This window comes from Thamnophis sirtalis, unplaced genomic scaffold (genome assembly GCF_051295495.1).
Source record: "Thamnophis sirtalis isolate CommonGarterSnake01/CBP01778 unplaced genomic scaffold, rThaSir2_p1.2 scaffold_1, whole genome shotgun sequence".
In the NCBI taxonomy this organism is placed as follows: Eukaryota; Metazoa; Chordata; class Lepidosauria; order Squamata; family Natricidae; genus Thamnophis; species Thamnophis sirtalis.
This window is the reverse complement of record NW_028261381.1, coordinates 60,704,378-60,717,791: the sequence shown is the minus strand read 5'-3', so window position 1 is coordinate 60,717,791 and position 13,414 is coordinate 60,704,378. Positions and strand designations below refer to the sequence as shown.

At 41.2% G+C, this 13,414-nt stretch overlaps 2 protein-coding genes across 3 annotated transcripts in view; both read right to left on the bottom strand.

Moving 5' to 3' along the window:
- Positions 1-13,414, bottom strand: part of SLC11A1 (solute carrier family 11 member 1) — a 228,640-nt gene that overhangs the window by 14,166 nt on the left and 201,060 nt on the right. The gene's annotated exons all lie outside the window — the stretch shown is intronic.
- On the bottom strand, positions 1,809-13,369 carry CNOT9 (CCR4-NOT transcription complex subunit 9). 2 transcript variants are annotated; one of them, XM_087712846.1, is made up of 8 exons: positions 13,099-13,369; positions 10,183-10,362; positions 9,745-9,860; positions 9,481-9,590; positions 7,154-7,263; positions 5,133-5,231; positions 4,127-4,217; positions 1,809-3,405 (listed from the first exon to the last, which is right to left on the bottom strand). In XM_087712846.1, the coding sequence occupies exons 1-8, from the start codon at positions 13,120-13,122 to the stop codon at positions 3,230-3,232; spliced, it is 906 nt and encodes a 301-aa protein (XP_087568972.1). In that variant the 5' UTR covers positions 13,123-13,369; the 3' UTR covers positions 1,809-3,229. The 2 variants fall into 2 exon arrangements, with proteins under 2 accessions (XP_087568972.1, XP_087568979.1); XM_087712853.1 differs by having other exon boundaries at positions 1,809-3,398; positions 4,126-4,217; positions 13,099-13,364.

The window sequence follows — 13,414 nt, the reverse complement described above, 5'->3', positions numbered from 1 at the left end:
AATGAATGGACATGCAGAGATTTATTCCTGCTTGATGAGCCGAGGTGGCGCAGTGGTTAAATGCAGCACTGCAGGCTACTTCAGCTGACTGCAGTTCTGCAGTTCGGCTGTTCAAATCTCACTGGCTCAGGGTTGACTCAGCCTTCCATCCTTCCGAGGTGGGTAAAATGAGGACCCGGATTGTTGTTGGGAGCAATATGCTGACTCTGTAAACCGCTTAGAGAGGGCTGAAAGCCCTATGAAGCGGTATATAAGTCTAACTGCTATTGCTATTATCTGCCTGAAAAATACAGACAACAGCCAGTTCTCACCCATTTAGCCACAAGAGCTCTTTCTAGGAGCAAAATAATTTTAAAAAGCACTAACTTGGCATGCTGGGAGGCAAGTGGCTGTGAGCTCCCTTTTTCTATCTGGCCATATGGTTAATTGCTCTTTTTTCCCTCTAAAGCCTCCATTCCCAAATAAGCTCATCCTGTTTAAACAAATAGTAGCAAGGACTTAAATACTGTAGGTTTCTGACATTTTAGCCTGGAAAAAGATGGGTGGGGGCTGGGAAAATAACTCTTTAGAAGTCAGACAAGGAAGAATTCCATTGTAGTCTTGGAGCAATCAGAACACTCAAATTGGGCCCCTTCAAATGTTTGACATTCCAAATAAACTATCAAACTACAGTACACATTTTGCTCCATGTGGGGAATTGAGGAAAACTCGAGATGAAAGTGTTTTAAACTGCCTTATTCAAGAATTTAAGTTATGGACATTAGAACCTACAGCTTTGGATGTAAAAGTCAGTTGGTCATTAGGATCATTAATTCCATCATCTATCCGTCTCAAAAAATATAGGTACTTTAGTTCTTCACCTATGACCAGTCATTCAGCAGCCATTCAAAATTACTGCAGCACCAAATGATTGCAGTGAGCCAAAGTGATCACCATCTGCAGTAAGTTTTCCCCAAGCCAAGCCAATTGGGAAGCCAGCAAGGAAGATCACAAGTTGCTCTGTTCCCCCCCCCACCAGGTGTCCCACTGTAGTGTGTATCCACCAGCCCACCCATGCTCCCCAGTGCCAGCCCACACCACTTGTCAGTCCTGCCTGCTCCCTCCAGGCCTTGCCTGTGGCTCCAGCCAACTTACCTGCTGTGTTCTCCAGCCACCTGCAGCCACCTCTAGTCTGCCTGCTCCCTCTGCTGACTTGCCCATAGAGAACACCTTCTTAGCACCCTTACCTGGGACTCCCAACTCTTCCCAATTAACAACCCTGGATCTTGGGGTTATTCTGGCAACCAAGACTGATGTTGCTAAGCAATGCAGTCATCTGACATCATACTTTAGAACTGCATGATTTAGAAGTGGCAATCCCAGTCCCAATTGCTATCGTAACCCAAGGTCTACATATAAATATGTTCAAGGCCATATAGCTTAGTTTGGCAGGACTGTCAAGAGTATGAACTGCTATGCAACATGGATAAAAGCATACTCTTGAACTATGATTGTCTGGCTAAAATCTTGTTGAACTGCTAAACATAATAGATTAACTTCATTAGTCTACGTTGATTACAACTACAATTCCCCCCCCCCCCGAATCTCCCCCCCCTCTAAATTCCTCTAACCTAAAATGCTAACATTTCTTTCATCTTAACTTTGAGGGATCTATCACTCCCCTCAGATTCCACCCCCAAAAATATCTGGCTTCTGTCATCTGGAGAGAAATACAACATTGCTCCTGGGTCCCGAGTGGCATTAAGAGTAAAAAAATCCTGCTGCCCTCCCCATTCACCTCCCTGTCTTGAATCAAAGAGGGTCAGGACTGATTTGGCTTATTTTTTATTCAAGTTACAAAACAGAAGCAGTTGGTAAAGTCCACTCAAGGCAGGGATGAAAATCAAGGCTGTTTTAAAACAGGGAGCTGCTGTAAGAGCAAAAGCAACCTATGTAGAGACAGAAGTGTTGACACTCTTGGCTTGGCCTGGCCAGCCATTTGGAGAAGCAGGGGGAAAGAAAATGGGAATGGGTAAAAGGAAAATGGGTTCCCACCCAAGCAGCAGCATTAGCTAAGGTCAAAGGCGTACACACCACCTGCTCATAGGTGTTGTGCAACTGACTTAAGAGCTGGAAGGTTCCCTCTCTCTAAATTCCCTCTTTTTTTGTATTTTTGTTTTGCTACTCCCATTTAGAACAGGGGAAAGGCTGCCTCTGCAGACTTCTTAACGGGTTCCTCAGCTGTGGCAGGCACCTACAAACTGGTGCTTACAAAGTGAAGACGTGTGTGCAGCAAGGAAAGAAAAAGAGCATGAGAGCCCTTGCACTTTGCAGCCCTGTCTGTAAGGCTGAAATGCTTGCAAATGTTTATTGAAATGCTTGAAGTAGCTCTTGGTCCGTCTGATTTATTCACCTTGGAATTCTATATTAAACAGAGGCATTAACTGTAACAAAAGACCATAGCAGCCACACAGTCTTTTCCTTCCAATAGTGTCTGAATGTAAGAGGAACACTACTCATTTTGTGGCATTATGGATCCCACAGACTAGAGTTAGCAGATGTGGATCCACAAAAAGTTTGACACCATTTCAATTGCAGTCACAGAGTTAAAACTTCTCTAATTAATGGCCAAAACAATATGATAGGGGGAAAAAATCATTGCTTTCTGATGTGCTAGGAACAATCCTTTAGGAAGCTGAGGATATGTTATTGTCTCCTCCGTTTCCCCAAGAGATAAAAGTCTAAGGAACCTCAGTCACGATGGCCAACCTTATGAAAAACAATAGATCAGGAGACTCTTATGAAAATGCCATTTTAGGCAGGAAGAAACGAAATGGCCTCCCTGTTTACAGCTAGATGCAGCTCCAAAGGTACTCCTAAGAGGGTCAAATGACCAGATCAATATTTATTGAACTTACATGTAAACAGTGAACCACAAGAAAACTGGGGAACACTTTCCAAGCCGGCTCGATTGAACCAGGCAGGCAGTGCCCAGCTCAGTGTTCGACTGATCATTGCAATGAAGCCCACACCTTCAAATAGGCTTGTCTGTCCCGACTGTGTTTGCTGGTGTCATAATCCTCAAAGACATGGTGAGAAGTTGCTATAGAAAGGGCCTGCAGTCCAGGTGACTACTGACAGTCCAGTGAGCTGTCCACGCATGTCTGACAGGATTTGGAAGAGGTCATTGGTTCCTGGCTCTCTGTAAACCTGAGCTGTTTCCTCCTGGGTTCTGCCACCTCCTTGGCTGTCACTGTGGAGGAAGGGGGATACCCCTGGGGTCGGTGACTTGGCCTTCCTGGAGATTCTTGACCAGCTGGGCTAGCCAACGCTTGGTAGTGGTGTCGTCCTTCAGAACTTGGGCAAAGGTGGTGTCTTTCAGCTGATCAGGAAGGCACTGCCTGAGGGCTTCCCGTGCCCTACATCAAGAGACAAGAAAAAGGGGGCCAACAAATAAACTCACAGGGACAAGAGGGGAGCATGCCCCTCACCTGAGTATACAATTACGGTCCTTCAAGTAGGAAACAAACAGACCAAGGCATCACGTTGCATCTCTATACCCTGCATCCTTCTCCTGTCCTATCACATTCCCTGGAATGCTGTATATTAGCATCTAGAATATGTTAATTGTTAATCATGATTGCTACTTGACTAAATAATTGTAGAAATGCACCTGGATTCTGCAAAAGGCTAGATCCATTGGTAGCCCTGGACCAGTAAATACCAGTTTTGAATGAAAACATAGCACTTCCTATAAAATGCATTAACCTTGTTTTCTGGAAGTGGTTTAGAAAAATATAAGAATTTTCATAAGTTTCCTTTGGCCCTTGCTGCTCATAAAAGAATTGTCTCCCGAGCTTGGAATTTTATGATCACTGGTTCAGCCAGTGCTGCATTTATTTCATCTGTTTAAACAATTTGATTGCTGCTGTTTAAAATCTCTGTGAGGAAGCCTAAGAATACATCCAGACTCTCAAGTAATAGTACTTTGGAGGGAAATCAGTTTTCACTTGAAAGATGCTCTGCATATGGGAAGGAACTGGATTACTACCCAGCACTTTAAACTGCAACTATGACAAGTTCCAAGTGTAACACCCTCCCTCCTAACCTAATCAAATGACCCCTAGAAACTTTTAAGATGTCTACCTTGGATTATCGGAAAGGCGAAGGTAGCAACGGACCACATGTTTCAGCAGCCTGGCAGAAGGCTCCTTGGAAAGTTGCAAGACCATTTTACCCTAGGTTAAAACAGACAACAAGAATAATGAAGAAACATATTGACTTCTTCATACTCATTCCTCAATGCTTTTGCTGTCCAGTGCTCAATTCAACATAAAGCCTTTTCAGGTAGCAAAACAACTTTTCATACGTTATTGTGCAAAATGATACACCTACTATGGTAAGTATATAGAATTTATTTTATTTTATTTTAAGAACATAAATAGTAGTCCATTGTATGTATAGTAACCCAAGACAGCTCCCCCAAAACAAAAGTGAACATATAAAAAATGATCAAAGATAACTCCCTTGCCTTCAAACAACACTCCCCCATATATTAACATGCATATTTATAGAGATCCCGCCTGACCCTAACCCGACTCTTGGGGGAAAAGCTAGCTTTTCAAGGCCTTCAAGATGGAGAGCTGTTGGATCTCAGGGAGGAGGGTATTCCACAGGGCAGAGGCATCCATGGAGAAAGTGCACCTCCTAGGTCCTGCAGATGACATTTAATCAAAGAGACCTGGAACTATCCACCCTGTCCAGCATAGTGGAAATTCAGAATTCCACAAATCTGGCTTCATGCCATGTAGTGGTGGGTTCCGGATCCCGTTGCAACCGGTACGGTGTCCTTTCCTCCTGCGATGCTCCACACGATGCTACAGCTGCTCGGTGAAGCATCGCATAGGTCCCGTATGCTACGCACATGTGCGCAGCTGGCCCATTTCCTTCAAATACAGGTAAGGAACGAGGAACAGTGGGTGGGCTCTCCAGAGCACCGTACTGGAATGGTACCCAGTGCTCCCGGCAGGCACTGGTACGCCCGTACCGGGGCGTACAGCCTGCAACCCATCAGTGATGCCATTCAAAGCTTCAAACATAATAAACAGGATTCTATCTTGAGCTATTAAGTTTTTATAAACAGAGCAACCTACCAGTATCATTGCAACATGAGAAAATCGCTCATAAGTCTGACAGATGTATGCCAATCCCGTATCATCTAATAGGATCTTCTGTAGAATAAAAGTAGCAACCTGAAAGACAGAAAAGAATATGACTGAGCAACTGCTTGAGTTGAAAATGATACAGGACTTGGGCAGATCTTAGTATCTTGATCAAATCACTGTAAAACTGAATCCAATCCACATAAAACACAGTAAAAAGACTAGATGAGAAAAGAATATTATTGCAACTCTCTCTCCTAACACAGTAAAACACTACCAATGATCAAGCTGTAAGATGTTGGCCATGTTTTTTACATGTTGGAATTTTAATTGTAAGCGACTTGGATGGTGTATAAATGTAATTAATGTTAATAAGGGGTATACAATTTCAAATGTAGATATATACAGCAGACATTACACCCATAGTCCCAGAACTAGCAAATGAATCCATGGCAACAGTACTACACAACACACCCAACTTAACCAAATACACTAAGACTGAAATATCCAGAATTGTGGACCTCACCAAACTCTGTCTCACTGCCTACTTTCAGTTTCATGGATCAGTATAAGAACAAATCATAGGAACACCCATGGAACCACCATTCTCAGGACTCTGAACAGAGACTGTAATGCAGCGCCTAAAAACTATACCATTCCTTCACATACAACCAAAAGTATGGATCCAGTAATCCCAAAGGTGCTTTTTAAAAAGGCAACTGGCCTATTTTTTCCTTCAGGAGGAAGAAGAAAATGTTTGCTTCTCACTTAAGAAGCTTCATCAGTTGTGATGGAGTGGCTGGATGGAAGGATAGGTTCTGACAGGATTGGGGTGGGTGGGAAATGAAAGAATTGTATTTCTTTGCAGTCATCTGGTTGTTAGCACTCTTTCTGAGAGCTGTTTAGGCCAGTTGGGAATTTATCTGTCCCACAGAGTCACCTGAATCCGGATGTAATTGGTTGTGGAATCTTCTTGGAACTGCTGAAAGGGCTATCTTGTAGACTACAGATAGGTGGTGTCTTATTCCTCCCCTGTTAAGGGAGGGCCGTTCAATTCTAACATAGATGGATTTTTTGAACACTCCTCCGTCAACAAAGGGGGAAGAATGGTGCTATCATAATAATTTAAGATTTACATATGGTAAGAATAAATATAAAACTACTTTAAAATGAAAGATGGAACAGGCATCTATGATTTTGCTTTGTTTTCAAAGCAATGTTTTTTAAATGAAGCAGGGAATCATGACAATTTGAAAGCCACATCTTCAATCACTTTGTAGAGAAAAAATAGCTTGTTAATCTCAGATGGAAAACAAGTTTGTTTTTGCACTGGAGTATCAATAATTTGAATGGAAAAAACACAAAGAATTAAAAGCAATACCATTCTTTAAAGTTCACTATCACACAACTCATGACCATTTTGCACGCTCAGCTTCAGCACAGTCTGATTTAGCATGAGCAGCCGATTGGCAGTTGGATCTGCCACTTGAAATACTGCCTATCAGCTGTTCCAGGTTGCGAGGATCACCGCCGCCGCCACCCACCGCTGACTCCCATTTCCAGCTTCCGTGCGCCCTTTTTTTGGCCTGTTCCAGGCGGCGGCAGTGATTCCTGCTGCCTGGAACAGGCCGAAAACAGGATGCACGGAGGCGGCGATCCCCAAACCCTGGAACAGCTGATAGGCGGTATTCCAGAAGGTAGATCCAACTGCCAATCAGCTGCTCATACCAAATCAGGCTGTGCTGAAGCTGACCAGGCTATTTGCTGTAAGGAGACAAACTGCTGGGAGGCAGAGGCCGAAGGGTGGGGGCTAGCAGGTAGGCAGGACTTCGGCAACATTTGCTCTATAAGACGCACAGATATTTCCATCCACTTTGGGGGGGGTGTGCATCTTGTAGACCGAAAAATATGGTAACTTGCTAACTTTGGATGTATCATAGAAATAAGATGCACAGACAAGAAAAAGAGCAAACATGAAGTTGGAATAATTTCATTAATAATGAAAGCAATACCGTTTTGGAAAGCTCACTGCCAGACTCCATGATCCGCAAACACAAAGGGATAATTTCAGTTGTTAGTAGGAAATTGATAACTTCTTGTTCATCTGTTTTCACAAGAGCCCCTTTAAAACAGAGAAAGACCAGATAAAATTTCACATAGTTTGACAAAAATCTAATGGAAGTTGAACTGACCAGATACTTTGGTATTTTTCAATTAATTAAACAATAGGTCTACATTAATCAGAATTAGTTGATTTATGATACAAATTAAATTTATCAACGCAAAATCATTCCTCCATGATTGTAATAAATAAATGTTTGCTGTCATTAATCTAAAACTTACTATAGAAGTTTACAACTAACAGGACTTTGCTATCTTTTATTCCTTCATTAACCAAATTTTAAATGAATGGTAGAACTAGACTTGATTTCTGATGGAATATTTTTCCCCTTTGAATATAGTCCATTGAAAAAATGACCAGAAATTTCAACCTTGTTTCAAATAAGATATGTAATAATTTATTTTTAAGCATACTCAATCTTAACAATATAGACCGTGATTGTCCAACCTTTTGGCTTGCATGGTGTGAAGATGAATTGTCTTGGGCCACACATAAATATATAATATAGTTAACATATATAAATAACAAACTTCCTTTATTTTTTAATATTTTTATTACCTTGTGGGTCTATATTACTAGCTGTTCAGGGTCACAGGTTGGATATGCCTGATCTAGACTATAAAAAACATTTGAAAAATTGTGACATCACATCATTTACAAATCAAAGGACCCTTTAAAATACTACATAAAACGCTTACATCAGATACAAGAGGCTATTCCAGGGGCCACCAGCCTTTTTGTAAAGGGCCAGATTCTTCTGCATCCATGGGAACAGCTAGCAGATCTGCATGCCAAGGAGCAAGGCAGCCATTGGATAATGCTGACCTCCCAGCAAGGATGCTGCTGATAGGCAGCAACCAGGAGGATTTATGACAATTTGCCACAGCCAACTCACTGCAGCCAACTCACCACAGGACAACTCACCATGGGCCAACTCGTAGTGGGATAAGAGTTACATCAATATCGAAGAAATAAAATCATTAAAGAAAGGGTGCAAAAGAAGGGACAGAATGAAATGTGAATGACAAAAATTAAAATATTTTAAATAATTAAATTGAATTGCTAAATTGCCCATGGCTAGTTGGTCATGGCAAGTTGATGAGTTTGTCATGGCAAGCTGGCAGCAGTGAGTTGTCTCATTCTGCAACCAAGATGCCTTGCTCTCCTTGGCTCTGTTCCTTACTCTGGAGCTGAGGCTTAGGCATGATGGGCTTTTTAAAGCCAGGAACTATGCAGAGCATAAAAAATGAACTTGTAATTTGAATTTGATGAGTTAATATGGAACTTTATATAGTAAAAAAATCTGTTTCATTGCCTTATTAAGGATTGATCATAATTAATAGATGGTACAGGTGGTCCTTGTTTAATGAGCAACTTTTTGAAATTATGATGGTGCTGAAAGAGACTTATGACACACGCCTCAAATTATGGCTGTTGCATCATCTTCAGTCACATGACTGCACTCTGGGCCCTTGGCAATCCCTTCCACTTACAATAGGTTGCCAAGCACCATATAACCAAAACAACTCCCTTAGTTCCTGGGGGCTGGCTGAAAAAGAGCTGTCCCCCAAATCCAAGCAGGATTTTGACGTGGAGTGTTTGCATCATGAAGTTTTTGGAGAAAGCTCCACAAACGAGAGGGAGCTTATATCCTATGGGAAACTTCAGATGAATCAAATCAATTTTTAAAGTGTGTTTTTTTGGTCAAAACTGCCAATGGAGCCTATAAGCACATTTAAACCACAGAAAATAAAAACAAAGATCCTTCAATATTTTGAGGACTTCCATTTTACATTAATTAATTAATTTGTAAAATATATTATCTGGACTTAGAAATAAGAACTAAAAAATGTAGCAGTGGGACATACATGTGGGATTAAGCTGGATGCCCTAAGTTTGCTTCCTAGTTGAGCTGACATTTGTGCTAAATGTCAGAAGTCTAGTGGCACAGACCACTTTAGGATAGCTTTTCTCAACATGTTTGCCCTTCAGATATATGGAGACTACTACTTCTACAATGTATTGCCAACGTGGAAGTTCTAACACTGACAAACTGCCATACAATTCCACATGGTTTTGTAACTCTCAAGCCAAATTTCAGAAAATCCCCACTCAAATTAATACAATGCTTTTCTATACTTTTTACTGATGAATCTAGATTACTCTTCATTTCTCAAAAGCAAGAATTTCTTAAAAGTAGCATAAAAAGCAGCTTACCAATTACTCCAAGACTTGTGAGTCGCAGATATTCAAAGGGACGAGTCTTACTGACAGTGTGCAAGAAGGGATACAAGAAGAGAGGGATATGTGCAGCAAGGAAAGCTGACCTAGACGTGAAGGAAAAATGCATTTGACAAAATAGCAATCAGGAAGAGATACCTTTTAACATAACTTACGTTAAAATAATTATTTAAATATTAAGATATCTTTATTAATTAATGATTATAATTTCCACAATGTCAATACACAAAGTATGTATACCTGGTTTCTGGATGTGATGCAACACATTGCAAAAGTGCCAGAGCATTGCATACTCTGTTGGATTGATGAGCTGTCAACGTTGGTGGATTTATAGATGGGTAGATATTTACAATTTCCTATGAAAAAGAAAAACCACTACCGTGAAAATATTTCCTATTGAAGCATTACCGAACGCCCCACTAATTAATTATGATCCATTGACAGAAAGAATTGTTATGGAAATCTTCATAGTTTCAATTGGCACATCCCAAATTCTTTATTACTATCTTTCAAGTTCCTTTGGAACTTCGTTCAGAACAACTGTAAATATATTATCATGTATTCATTTTCTCAGTTGAACTTTAAAGTTGTAGTAATTTGTATCTAGATATGTGCAAAATGAATTGCTTTTAAAATAGGTGGGTCAGCTATCTCAATTAAAAGTTGCATTCAACCTACCTGTAACAGAGCTGCGATTGTGCCAAATGAGTGCCATAACATTGGGGCAAGATCAGGGACAGACTCTCGTTTTTTACTCAGCTCCAATAGTGCATTTTCACGAGTTTCAGGACTGGATAGTTCATTAATCCACTGGTAAATCTTCTCTCGATCAACCTGTGCAAGTGCCGTTGGCACTGGCTTTAAAAAGAGATAACACACTTAAGGAAACTTTTTAATTGTGATCAACTTCAAGTAATTAATACTTCAATTGAAACAGGGAAAGCAGCAGATTAAGTGGCATTCTTCAGAAAGTAGATGACCGCTGCCTTTTTGAAGGCTAGTGGCACGAACCTGTCATGCAAACATGCATCCTATTTTGTGGAATTCCCCAATCAATCCCTTATGGTGAGTTCAAATAAACCAAGACAGAAAAGGAAAAGTGAATGTGTTATGGTGAAGACCTTAAAACGGTGGGTCTCAACCTTCCTAATGCTGCGACCCTTTAATACAGTTCCTCATGTTGTGGTGACCCCCAACCATAAAATTATTTTATGTTTTCCATATTTTTTTGAAAATATGTTTTCCGATGGTCTTAGGTGACCCCTGTGAAAGGGTTGTTCAACCCCCAAAGGGGTCGCGACCCACAGGTTGAGAACCGCTGCCTAAAACATTTTGTTTGCATCCTCAAATGCCATCAGCTGAATTTGATTAGTGTATTGGACGCCCTAGTACACTGTATCAAAAAGAAGTCAGAACTCAATATGGATATGACTTTATGTTCAATAGTGATTTCCTAATTAAAAAAAGAAAAAAGTCTTGGAGAGCGTACTTAAAAGTATTTGTGGAAAACAAGATATAGATTCATGAAAGAATGGGTGATAATGTGGATTGAATAAAAAATGAGTGACAGTACAAAACATGTTGAAGAGGTTCAAGATCCTAAAAAATCAAGTGATAAGTTTTTAAAGTAGAACAAAAGACAATGTATGAAGTAGCTTACAGACATAATGAAAGCAAAACTATTTACAAGAATAGAAAGTCAGGGAGAGATGTGGTGAAATGTTAACTACATTTGGGTATATTTTCTTTCCTGACATCATGTTCTACAGCACGGGTGACAAGCTTGCCATGTCACGTTGGTGTCACGTGATGTATCATGACTTTTTTCCTGTTCGTGGCGCTGGGGGTAGGCGTGGTCTGAATGTGAAACCTCCAGCCTGTGGGCCACCAGTTTGACACCCCTGTTCTACAGTATAGTCTAGTTACTGTTGTTTTGTGCTTTGCATGTTGCTTATCCTGCAAGAGAATACCGTGTGTGTCTGTGTGTGTGTATATGTATGTATGCATGCATGCATACATACATATATATATATATATATCACCTGACTATATCACAGCAAAAATTCTGCTCTGCTCTTTTAAATAGAATGCTGAAGTTAAGTCCTTTCACACCAACATTCACAAGAATCTGGTACAGGTAGTTCAGGATTACAATCATTTGTTTAGTGACATTTCAAAGTTACAACACTGAAAAAAGTGACATGCCTGTTTTTCACATGGTTGTCACAGCATCCCTGTGGTCACATGACCAAAATTCAGGCACTTTGCAACTGGCACCTATTTATGACCAGTTGCAATGTCCCATGGTCATTGATCACCTTTTGCAAACTTTTAACATACAAAGCCTTTGGGGAAGGCATGTCACTTAACAACCATGTTAGTAACTTAACTGCAGTGATTCATTTAACAACTGTGGCAAGAAAAGTCATAAAACAGGGCAACATTCATTTAATTTTATTGATTAGCAATAGAAATGTGGAGCTCAATTGTGGTCATAAGCTGAGAACCATCTGTATCAGGTATCAACAACTAAGAATTATACTGTTTTAATTACTTCCAAATTTTATTTCCCCATTACAGTATTCTTCAACACTGAAGCAGTTCCTGTATCTTGAATAGCCATAATTATGAACCTTTGCCCAATTTCTAAACTGAATGTCATTCCACATATAGTATCTTAAAAGTTTGCTATATATTAGCTTGCTTGTACAATTAATGTAACAAGTGTGGGAGGAACAAGAGAACAACTGAAGACAAAAATGAGGAGGGAAGAAGCAAAAGAAAAAGGAACAGCATGCAAAGACAAGTACACAAGAAGCCTGGTTTTCCACTCATATCTATTAAAACCACTGCAGGTTTTAATAGAGAAATGGCATCTTGCTTTTCACAACTATTCAATACTTTTATTTAGTTAAACTTCCAATCAAGTTACTGATACATTTGTTAACTTTAATTCAACCTACAGTCATTTCAAAGCTACATCCTAGATATACAGTACTTAGAATTTTTTAAATTATTCAAGTTACTTTCACACAACCCTAACTAATAAGGCTCCCAAAACAGTACTTTTTGACAAACTTTTAATACGTGTAACTAAAAGCCACACGAATAACACTAAATGACTGCAGATAATTAAACATACCATCACTAGAACTTTACCTAGGATCTACACGCCCAGCAGCTGGCCCTTAACAAGCTTCCTCCAAAATCACTAATCTCTGGAGCCACATTCACGTGTGCCAACGTTATGCGCCGGCAATTACAACCCCGCATGGTTTAGCATATGGAAATGCACGCGACCACCATCACCAGGTCGCTGCAAGCTCGCAGTACTCTCGTTTCCCGAAGACGAGCTCAGCGGCGACCGGAGGAAAAGGGAGCTGAGGGCGCAGGAAAGGATGAAAATTTCTTATCGAGGACAATTTGGCGGGAAAAAACCCCCCACCGGACGGCTTGGTTTCGGAGCCCCCTTCCTTCCCCTTTAAGCTCATTCTCCTCCCATGAGAGGAATGAGTGGCTCCCAATGTCTTCTGCCAACAGGCCTCTCGTTCCCTTTAATAGGCACGATCTGCATCGGGCCTATCTCGGCCTTACCGCAGCCGTGGCCAAACTGTGCATGGTCGGGACTTTTTTGAGCTCAGGAGGCCGCTTCAACTTCAGCCGCCGCCATCATGGATCCGAGCGCAAGCCACCGCCTCTTCCTCTCAGCCCTTCTGGCTCCGCCGCTCTTGCCAACCGTCGTGACCTCTGACCTCTTGCTTTGGCCCGAGGGAAGGGGAAAAAAGGGAAGGAAGCGCATGCGTCGTGGCCGCTTCGAAGCCACTCTTAAAAAACCGCGTACGGGGAGGGGGGGAAAGGAGCCCGATTCCTGCGCTTCCTCCTCCCCCTGCGCGTGCGCAGAAGGCTGAGC

Coding starts and splice junctions, on each gene's coding strand:
- CNOT9 (XM_087712846.1), bottom strand. CDS start 13,122: ATGCACAGTTTGGCCACGGCTGCG. Junction 9,861..10,182: donor CAATCGCAGCTCTGTTACAG/GTAGGTTGAATG, acceptor TCTTTTTCATAG/GAAATTGTAAATATCTACCC. Junction 3,406..4,126: donor TCGCCTTTCCGATAATCCAA/GGTAGACATCTT, acceptor TTCTTGTCTCTT/GATGTAGGGCACGGGAAGCC.